The 11,522-nt window shown below is 42.2% G+C and overlaps 1 protein-coding gene across 4 annotated transcripts in view; it reads right to left on the minus strand.

Annotated features, from left to right (window-relative positions):
- Window positions 1–11,522, minus strand: part of tmem94 (transmembrane protein 94) — a 31,673-nt gene that overhangs the window by 18,965 nt on the left and 1,186 nt on the right. For all 4 annotated transcript variants that reach the window (XM_035662604.1, XM_035662597.1, XM_035662590.1 and 1 more), the window contains exons 2-10: window positions 9,682–10,102; window positions 4,550–4,669; window positions 3,641–3,768; window positions 2,669–2,805; window positions 1,716–1,921; window positions 640–791; window positions 456–558; window positions 262–348; window positions 22–138 (exon numbers count right to left, since the gene is read on the minus strand). In XM_035662604.1, coding sequence (XP_035518497.1) covers window positions 22–138; window positions 262–348; window positions 456–558; window positions 640–791; window positions 1,716–1,921; window positions 2,669–2,805; window positions 3,641–3,768; window positions 4,550–4,669; window positions 9,682–9,705 — 1,074 coding nt within the window. In that variant the 5' untranslated portion in view covers window positions 9,706–10,102. The remainder of the gene's footprint in view (window positions 1–21; window positions 139–261; window positions 349–455; window positions 559–639; window positions 792–1,715; window positions 1,922–2,668; window positions 2,806–3,640; window positions 3,769–4,549; window positions 4,670–9,681; window positions 10,103–11,522) is intronic.

Genomic DNA, 11,522 nt, shown 5'->3' on the forward strand with positions numbered 1-11,522 from the left:
GTGTGTGTGTGTGTCTCTCACCAGACCAGCTGGTGATGCGCGGCTGAACTCAGCGAGGACCCTTGCCTCTCCAAAGGCATTCAACAGCACCCACATGACGGGGAAGAGCAAGGGCAAGATGGGTAGAACACCCATTAACTGCAAATACAATTTTGCAATGTTTATGACTAACATAAAGTATAAAAGAAAGTCTGACTTAAAATAGAAAAGCATGCATACACTCCGGTCTGGCTATACATTTATAGTTTTGAATGATTGTACCTGAAGCTGAAAGAAGTTGTAGCAGGCGGGGGTGAGGCTGGGTGCGTCACAAAAATAGCGAATAGTGTTTACTAGCAGGAAGGCCACCTAAAGGGAGACAACAGAAACATAGCATTACATCTGGGGTCCTTTTAAGTAGAGAACATGCGATCCCAAACTCTTTTAGACTTAGAAGCTCTATGTTAACTGCTTACCAGCACGACAGGACAGACTAGCTTGGTGATAACTGACTGCACCGTAAACCTCTCGTTATCGAGCACCGTGATTGGTCGAGCCAACGCCATCTCCAAACTGTTCCTGTTGGGAGAAGATGAAAAAAAATCTCACCCACCCAGAAAGGCCACACAAAACATTTCTCAACACGAGCGAGTTCCCTACCTGACTATGTCCAGCACTGGGGTCCGGACCACTCTGAAGAGACGATGTTGCTGGGGGCTCTGGGGTCCTCTCTTCTCATTGGCTCGTGGGGAAGGGGGAGGGGAGAGTGGGGGGAATAAATCTCCTGGCTCCAACACAATGTGCTCGTCATCCTGAGGAGAAAAACAGATTAAGCTGGTCACCCAAAAATGTAGTTTTAATGGCTCATTCTGTACTAAGCAGGGGTGTTATGGTACATATGTTTGTCCCAAAACATCCAGTACAGGACTTCGGTATGCATCTTCCTTGGTTTGGTACGCCCCATGACCCAAGCAATATCTGTCAAAATAATCGATTTATGCCTACCAACAACCAACTATTCCTTCATTCATTAGCACAACCCAAATATATTCAGTTTACTGTCAGGGAGGACTAAAGAAAGCAGAACATATTCACATTAAAGAAGTGGAATTACAGAATTTTTACTTGCTTTTTAATTGCTCAAATCTATAATCAAAATGGTTGACTACTAATCAATTATTGGATTAATTGTTGGAGCTCCACTTACATCTACTACTAGCACACGTGGAACAGAAATGACCAGTTATTGTCTATCAGCCACACGGTTTTGAGGATGCACATGTGTATTAGTGTGCTTGTGTTGGACCAATACCAGTTCATTTACATTTGATTCCAAAAGACTATCTAGGGCAAATAACTGATAACTGAATTTCTCATAAAATAAACTTATCTTCCAAAAGACATACTTTAACAGCAAAGAATTATTGCAGTTATTACCAAAGGAACAGAACCAGTGTTTTCCCTGTTTATTTCAACTCAGTCTGACAAAGGCTCATGCCTGTATACATTTAGAGATAGAGAACATCTACAAGTGAAATTTAAATGACAAAGTTGAATCAGGTGAATTCGAAACAGTACAATACTGATACTGAACACAGCCATAATGGCAAATCCCAATGTACTCAATATGACCAGAGGTGTATTGTTTGACGACTTTGTGCCAGAGGAGGGAGCTTATGAGTCCCTCAGCATCTCTAAAAAAGGTGCATGTGTACATACACTGTAAGAGTATCTACCTTAATGCCTCTAAGGGATGCAAACGCCTCTTGGCCAGGTCTCAGAGCGATGATGTCTCCTTCCACCAGCAGACTGACGGGCAGGTTAACCAACTGGGAGTCGCGGTAGGTCCAGTGGAGGGACCACGAAGGAGACGTGGGTGTGTACAGATCAGGGTACAGGGATGGAGACCACCGCACTTCCCCCACACACCCTGACAGATAGTCTGGAGTAAGACAGGTAAGGTGCAGTCAGTAAGAGGAAGACGGGAGGATAACAAGCATGAATATGGTGATAATGTAATTTAATTATAAACAACTCAGTTCCAGGACCTGTCAGTAAGAATATTTATGGAAAACTGTGAAGCCCTCCTTGACCTGATCAGTGTCATTGTGGAAATGTACTATGCTGTAGTGAGATGCATCACCCTTAGGTTCAGTCAAATCTGAATAGTGAAGAAAAGGTTGCGGCGGAGAGCAGAAGGACATTTTGGACAGCTGGAGTTCCATTACAGTTCACATTGGCATAATCAAGTTGATGAACTGAAAAATGCCTGACACCATTCTTGCAGATCGACCCTAGACATCCTGAGAGTTGATTATGAATGATACTACTTCACCAAATGGACAAGCGCAAATTCATTTCAACGTCTATACTTGAGTCACTAATCTTGTCAGCATAGAGATGCCCCCCTGAGACCTGGTTCTGACAGGTATTGGTTCAAAATGATCAAAAAGTATGTACTTTTAGGTTCCTTTATCTGTGATGTGGAAACCAGGGAGTAAACATAGCCGAGACCCTTAAAACTAAAATCGCATTTTAGTCGAGTCAGCAACAACAATGCTTTTGCCATGCTAATGAGGAAGTGAGGGACAGTGACTTCCTCAAGCGTTACAGATAAACAGAGATTATCTTGTACAAGAAGTAAAAATGCCATAATTCCTCCAGTGCTCAGTCCACAAGCCTGACTCACCACTGAGCTGCGTGATGATGCCCTTGAGGCGGCGGACCATCTCACTCCTCTTCAGCCTCTCCTGACGTCCGACCAGCAGCAGGTTCAGCAGGAAGAGGAGAAGGAGGGCTGCGGCGTTCATCAGCTCTATACCAGAACTGTGGAGGTGGAAAGGACAAATGAAACAGAAAACAAATCAGTCTTCAACAGGCACAGTTAGAGAAACATTTCTCAATAATCTTTCATTGCTTGATAAAAAAAACTAATGAATAATAATAATAATAATAATAATAATAATAATAATAATAATAAAACGTTTACTTGAAGCTACACCAAATAAATCTAAAAGGGATTTTAACTGATGCCTTCTGAGGAACCAGCACTTCTATAATTGTATAGAAAATGTATCCAAATTCAATCTAAATGAGTGTTTCAATTGGTCAGTTAGTATCCATGTTTAATCAAAAAGAAGAACAGTCTAGGCAAGTGTAAGATGGCCTTGGCAGACAGCAAGAACAACGACAGCTGGTGTTTGTGTTGCTGCTGAGTAATTACATTTTATCACTTCTGTTCAACTTGAACATGTTGATTATTTTTCATGAGAATTATACAGTTCAGGGGACAGCAACATTGCCCAGACCTAGGGACACAGAGACCTCCTTAGCTTGTTCTTGTATATCTATTTGGAATCAGGATTTAATATGTGGCATTTCAGAAAGCCTTGTGTGAACCTAGTTCAAAAAGAATTTACTTTTACAACAATGGTGGTGGAACTGTTGAATAAAGTAGCTTCTGACATGATGGTGGTGGGGAAATATCTTCTCAACCTGCTGGTAATTATCGAAGTATAGGAAAACAAATCTTACAGCAGCTTCAAGGACAAAGAAACTATGTTAATCTTTCCTACCATGCACCAACATTTTTACTGATGCTGCACGTACAGCATCATAGATGTTCCAGAACAGGACGGTTCGGCTAAAAGAGGGCACCTACCTGCCCTTTGGCTGGCTGCCATAACAACAGAAAAGTCCCAGCACCACCAGTAGAGTGAGGGCAGCTCCTGGCCAATGGAGACAGGAGTGACGGTTGCCATGGTAAAGAAAGCTATTCACCCACTGTTCCTATGAAAACGTGACAAGACAACAAGACATGAGCAAAACAATATGCAGTGTGTTATGTAAGACATCGAACATGTGACAGATTTATTTAAAGAATAATCAGGGTTACTATTAGTGGTTGGGATCAAGGCTGTGTGGAACACATCGCTTTCTATGTGACTTGTGTTCTGCTGTTTTCACACTCATGAGGACTAAACATCCTGACAAAGACGTAATGACATCAGCTAATTTAGGCTTAGGGTTAGGTTTACAATAAATAGCATTTTTAGGTCAGAATGAAGATTTAAGTTTAGGGAGTGACTATAATTAAAGTGTAACTAAACCCCTAATGTGTGATGCAGGAGGTAACACCAGCCAGAGTGGCAGACAGTAGTCCAGCTGCCGCTAGTCAGAGCATACGAGCTAACCAGCCATGAGCAGCTGCTGTCAGACTCTCTGTGTCCATGCTGCAAACACAGAGACTCCACTGCAGCTTTGACGGTCACTAGAAGCACATTCACAGCCATTTGCAAAAGTTTCTGTGTGATACCTGTGTTGTAATGTTAGCAAAGCTAGCAAAGTGAGCAGATCAGAAAGGTTATTCTCCAGTGTCTGTGGGGTAGTGTCAGGCTATGGCTACACATTAGGCCCAAATACTCAAATACTTAATGCAATAAAATGTCCAGATCTGGCCCCGATTCAATCAACAACATTAGTAAATACCCATATACATGTTTTGAAGAAAATGTTTTTGGTGTTTAGTTACTCTTCAAATAAGAACACTGATATAAGTGTGTAAGTTTACCTGTGCAGAGGCTCGTCTGTGTGTAGTCCTCTGGTGCTGCTCCAGCAGGCTGTTGAGCTGGTCCCGGAGCTTCACTAGAGCCTGGCCAGTGGACAGGCCCAGAGTCACAGTTCCCTCTTCCTGCAACAAAAAATACGACAATTCCAAGCACTTGTAAATGGTAAAATGGTAAAAGTAATTCATTCATTGAAGTGATATTTTTGCTGAGATTGCCACATGAGCATTATGAGCTTATGAGCTTCCTAGCTACTGTAGCTGCAGTAGTGACAACTGTTACAAACATGCAGCTGGCTTATCGGCGCACTGACACTGATGATGAATTGGTATTGAAATTTCATACACAAATTGATAGGGCATTCTTCAATACTTGTTAGTATCAAAACAGGTGGTGGTACAGCACAGAGAAACCCAGTGATGCGTCAAAAAATGCAAGGAAGAAGAAGACTGCTAGCTTGTGGACATAGACGTAAACAATTAAGTATTTAAACTAGTTAGAAACCTACTAATGATATGCAGCCCGCAGTCCTCAGCCCTCACGCTGAATGCATGTGGTGAAGATGGTAAATGGTAAATGGACCTGTACTTCTATAGCACCTTTCTAGTCTCCCGACCACTCAAAGCGCTTTTACACTACGTGCCACATTCACCCTTTCAGCACACCATTCCTTCACCCTTCGACACCGATGCTATGCAATTCGGGAGCAAAGATGGCAGTTCTGAGAAATGCTAACTCAATTTAAGCAAAAAAAGTATGGACATGAAGGAAAACCAGTATTGGTTCCATTCAGGTTTGTTTTGTAGTTGTTACTCAGCACAATCAATACACATTTAAAGCTGCAGTAGGCAAAGTTTCTAAAAAATAGGTTTTTGTCATATTGCTGAAACTTTCACTATATCCTGACAGTAGTACATGAAGACAGATAATCTGTTGAAAACAAATCAGTTCGCTATGGTTCCTCCTAATGACATTTACAAGAATCCACCAGGCTGAAAACAACCAATTAGAGCTGAGAAAGACACTTCAGGTTGAAAGTTTGACGTTAGCTGATTGTTCTCGCCTCTGATTGGTTGTCGTTCAGGCCCAGTAAATTCTTGAAAATGGCATCACATTCACAGATTATCTGTTTCATGTCAGCATATAGTTAACGTTACAGAAAGTACAGGTATGACAAAAAATGTTATTTTATAAAAAACATCTTACTGCAGCTTTAAAAGCAAGACTGAAAAATGCAACTTCATACAAGTAACATTAACTTCATTAATCCAATCCAATTTTAAGACCTGTAAAATACATATTAAGACATTTTAAAGGACAAAATTTTAAAATACTTTTTAAAAGACACCTTGGTACGGTTATTTTACTTGAATTATACAGGGAATCATCAATGACAAGCCATCAATCTTGCTTCATATTTGCACCAGGTACAATTAAACACAGATTAGATTCATGATTTGATCTATGAAATGTAAGAAAACTATGAAAAATGCCCTCCACAATTTCTCCCATGGAGAAGTCTCTAAAGGTCTCAGATCCTGACTTGAAAGACATTCAATTAACAAAGATATAAAACTGAGAAAAGCCACTAACTCTGACACTGAGAAGCTGGAGCCAGATAATGTTGCATTTGATAAATGGCTGTCAATTCATTTTCTATCAATATTGTTGCTTTCATATTGTCTAACAAATGCATCATACATCACATTTTCTCCATATTGCGCTACCTTAGCCCACACTTAAACCAAAATAGCTGTGTAAAAAAGAGAAGAACGCTTTATAATAAAGGAAGGAAGGGAAACAGTCATATCTAATGTGAATGGGAAAGCAACCTTTCCCACTCCCCATGTCACTGCGAGGATGTGTGTGTCTGCAAAGGTCTGCGCATACACTGAACAGAAAGACATACACAAAAATGAAAACTCACACACACACACACATACACACAGGGTTCAGCTTTCAAGCTCTACATCCCACATAGCCAAACTATAAATATCTTCCCATTTCCCCAGAGTAACAAAGCCTCAATAGAAATCCTCTAGACAGACGTAAACATGCAGGAGCCTGAGCAGCCTTAGTAAAGCAAACCCTGCCTACAACCTGATTAACCTTGGATGATCGCCAACAAATCAACAGCATTACATGCGAACACTACTACTGACACTGAAAGACGTGCCTTACAGTATCTGTTTGACAGTATCACTCATAAAAACGTACAGCATTACATTTTCTTTAGCCGTCACTAAGGAGAATGTGTTCAGCTGCAGACTGACAGAAACAAGCAGGAGACAACTTACACTGCTCTTCTTCCTGAGGCAGATCCCCTCTCTCATCTTCAACACCATGACGGCCCTGCTCTGCTCTGCTCCACTAAAGTCTGTATTACTGCTGCTGGGCTACAAGGGCAGCATATAACGACAGCTGTGCTACGTGACGAGAATCGTTACATTTCGGAAACCTGTTCCCAAGATGTGAATGGAGTCCTAACTGGAGAGAGAGCCTGCTCATGGCTACAGTCAGGAGAGAGCTGGAGATGCTGCAAAACCTCACCCAAAATTTCCCTCGTCACTGGGCTGCAGACAACAGAGCCCAGCGTCAGCACACGCTGCCAGCTGGACTTTAATTCAAAAACACCAAGTCTGGCTGTCTCTCTGGCATGGGCAGAGTCTCATTCAGTTCAACAGCTGGCTGGGAGAGTAAGCAACAAAAACCCTAGCACGGGGGGGGGGNNGGGGGGGGGGGGGGGGGGGCTGAAAGAGGCCAGACATAGTGTGGGGAGAAAAAGAGGCTCTTTTGATGAGAGGAACAATGCCAACCTGGCCTGTATAACCCTGGTTAGGCTATTTTCCACTCTTGCCAACTTAGCATATTTTTCAATAATGGAAGGATGCACACAGAAAAGCTACAGACAGAACTGGTAGAGGTAAAAAATGAAGGAGTGGCTGATACAATTGAAAATACACTATCACTATATAATGGGACTTCAGATTGGAATTAAGCAAACACAGATAAGCTTTTAAGGAGTTAAATTGAAAAACGTGGTGACAGGTCTTTGACAGTCAGTGGGACTGTTTTGTCTGATATAATAAGTGTATGCAAAATACATATAAAATCATCAAATTGATGCCCTATGCCATTGTTATGTATCTTGTCAGACAAAACACCATTTCATCTGTGTTTACCCGGGGAAAGAAAAGTGGGCTCATCATCAAGTGTGTCATCATTTTTTCCATAGCTGATGATGAGACAGATAACGGCATAAGGAAGAGAGCCGTCTCAGCTTCATCTCATCTCTGTTGAGCAGCTGCACATGCTCAGTACTGATCGGGCAAGAAAATGGTGGTGGGTAAAGACAAAGTTTATGAGCTGAAGTGCAGGCAAACATTTCAAATATCCTGGTGTGGGCAAAACTCCAACTATGTATTGCGCAGTTTGCTGCAACTTTGAGAACAAGGTGGAACACATTGCTGGAGTACCATAACAAGAGCCGACAGCATGCGCAGCAGCTAAGAGGGTCTTTGTTTGCAGTTAAAATGAACCGCTAATATTTTTTTTTTTGTATAAAGAAGCAACAATTTAATTTGCGCAGGTAGATTTATAACCCATTTGCCTGATCGGTTAATTATAATAAAACATTTTAATCAAGAACTACAGAAAATGACAGAAACCCTCTTACAAAAATGTATTTGACATGTACTGATTTTTTTAGTTTGGCCCATGGAGGCAGCGGGGCTTTATGAACTATACTGCAGTCAGCCACCAGAGGGCGATCGAGATGCTTTTGCTTCACTTTTGTGTCCATATTTATACATGTCGCTGGGTGACACCTTCATAAACTGTTTATAAACTGGTGAATTTGGGGCAGAAATAGTGATAGCTTCTCTTACTAATGCATTCACAATTTATTATATAACCAAACAAATAGGAATCCATACCGCTGAAATGTTCACTGTATCAATCAACACTACGTTACGTAATTCAAACGTGTAAAATGAGAGGTCAAGTCCACCTCTAAGACTTCTGCAACATTCACGTCTCCTTCAGAAGGAGGGCGGCTACATGCTTCCTCTGACTGTACAGTTAGGAGTTAATGATTATATAAGAGAACACAGCACATAGGTGGGAGCACTGAGATAGAAGAGGTGGAAAGCTCTTCTTTGAGCGTGTTGAGCAATAGGTCAGCGGCAGCCACATTTCCGTTCCTAGACGCGTCATGTTGACCCAGCGGGTGCCCAGTTGTGAAATGCCTCTCCTACACATCTATGTTTAACTACAGAGGTTTAACCTTTGACCCTTCGAACAGGTTCGACTAAAATGATCAAGGACAATGAGAATGCATGTGAAAAAGTGAATACGGGGAAATGTGTATTTAACAATAGCTAACAATCAAACATCCACGCCCTCTTTACGCAGTCCAGGTGTATGGAGGTGTGACTGAAGGCATGGTTGGACTCTTTTCATTCGTCACACAGCTGCTTCCATTACTTTTTGTGTGTAAAATTGTCAAAAAGTCATCATTATTATTATTATTTGAATGATTCCAGTCACCTTTTCAAATTCCCTGTTGGTAGCAGCAATATTCCAGGTCACTGGCATTGTGTCATTTCATACCACATTCTGACTGGCTAGTTGTAGACATTGCGAAATCTGATCCAAATTTCCGAACGACAACCAAACCCTTTCTCTCGCGTAGCGCTGAACCTAATAATTCATTTCATTATTGATTCATCGCCAATCATTTTCTCAAGTCCATGGATGTTCTGGCAATTTTGCTTGAAAAATGACTGAATCAGTTAATCGATCAGAATAGCCAACTCATTTTTCTTTCAAACAACTAAATCATTATTTGACTAATTGTTCCAGCTCTACTCTCATGATCGTCAATACTCGTCTAAACAAGGCCCAATCACACAATATAGAGGGACTTTTAGGCAACACGATATCTTTTTGCACATGTGCTTTAGGAAATTAAATACATTTTCCCTAAAGAGTACCACAAAACAAGCATGCAGCATAGCTAAGCACTCCCCTCAGGGTAGTGTAAATCCCAGGAGGCCTATCGGTTCTGTAAACACCTCTCCACCTCAGGGACATTTAAGTTACACAAGCAGATGCTGAACTAAGCAACCAACCTCACCTGCTTCTTATCCTGCAGCTCCATGGCAACCACAACCACTCAACATGCTCTGCTCCTCAACCAGCCGACACCACCTGGCAGAGCCCTGTCAGTGCAGCTCTGCAGGGGTCCAAATCCGGACGCCGCGCGCTCGAGGCTCCCTTCCGGATCGCTCTCAGCCTTCCTGCGGGAGCTCCGGATCAAGTGGGTCGGATTTGGACGGAGAAAGATAGAGAAGGCAGGCGGGTGCAGCCTCGGTCCCCCACCTGGCAACACCTCCTGCCCCGCCTCCTCTGCCAGTGTGACAGGAGGAGGCACGCCCACACCTGCAGGGACCAGCCGAGAGAAGCAGGGAACTGTGGGATATGGGGTTTTTGCTTGGAGGATTAACTGTCGCTCAGGTGCAGCACAGGGATCCTCTTTATGACATTCATGTGGAGGTCTGTGGATAAATGACACATTACACAAATCAATTAAAAAGCAAGTCTAACTGGAATGACCTACATTGACCTACACTGCAGCACTCTGTTGCAATGTAGGCCAGGTTTAATTAAGGCACTGATTGTTAAATATCATCATGGTTGGCAGGCTTTACTATTACCACATCAGCTCTTCTTAATTACACTTAGCTCCAACGCTTTCATGTTGCGCGGTGCCGAGGCTACAGCGAGAGCACCCACATGTTAGCATAATAGCTCTATTGAAAAGCAGACCGAGGCCCTGAATCTACTGACACCGGGCTCTCCACTCACTCTGACCACATAAGCAGCTTCCTCTGGCACAAAAAACCCCAGTGAACCCCAGAGTCAGCAGTCTCCATTGGCAAAGAGTTGACAGCGCTCAGCCAAACAGAGGAGAAAAGAGCCGGACCGACTGAAGGGTGAGAGGGTGCACCGACTACAAAGTAAGACTGTTCGAGTAAGATCACACCCAAAAACGGTCCTATTGGAGGGAGCTAAGGGGTGTAGGTCATAGGGATGGGCATGAGTACTCGGTACTCAATTTGGCAGACAACGTTGCGTGTATTCAGTCACGCATCATTCCATTGTGTTTTTCGTTGTTGGCCAATTCACTTAAATGTGAAAGCATGAGTTAGTGATACATATTCTTACAGAGACGAAAGCCAAGGTGGCTGCAAATAAGAAAGTAATCCAGACAGCTTTTTTACAAGCCTGAATGATTACAAAGTCTGAATGTTTGTGGTTACAGTTTTTCTCAGCGTCGTCTCACAGTCAGCACAACACAGAAAGGTAGGATAACACTAACCCCAGTGCAGTTTCTCCTCCGAGTTCACTTTGGTCCCTAGTCTAATGTTTATGTTCTTTTTCTTTTACATAAACTCAAGTACTCAACAGTAATTTAATGCAAGCACTCCAGTATGGACATTTAGATACCTACAATTGCCATCACTTGTGGATAATGCAAGCAATGTTAAGCAGGATACAAGTTAATCCTTCAGCCACGTTTATTGTTTAAAGAAGCGCAGTATGTGGTGTGTGCATTTCAGTAGTCGTTTAAAATTTGTCCCGAGCTCTCTCTAACGATAGACGTTATTCACAGCCAAACTTTAGCCTTGTTATAGTAGGAAAAGCAAATATGTTACTAATATTGTGACAGTGTGAACAACAATAGGACCCTCAGGTTTCTCCAGACCTGACTACTACTGCGCGGGTGAGACACTGTCCCAAACATATGGAAGTCCATTTCCGCCAATGTGACGGGGGAAGAAAGGATTCTGTAAGTCATTATGATGAGAAACTTTCTCAAAATATTGACTTAGTATTGCAAATCCATATCTCATTATATTAACCCTTAGGAGTTCCTTTTAAAAAACGTGTCATCACATCACATCATCATCAATA

This window comes from Morone saxatilis, unplaced genomic scaffold (assembly GCF_004916995.1).
Source record: "Morone saxatilis isolate NCDOM2014 unplaced genomic scaffold, NCSU_SB_2.0 Contig1, whole genome shotgun sequence".
NCBI classification, from domain to species: Eukaryota; Metazoa; Chordata; class Actinopteri; family Moronidae; genus Morone; species Morone saxatilis.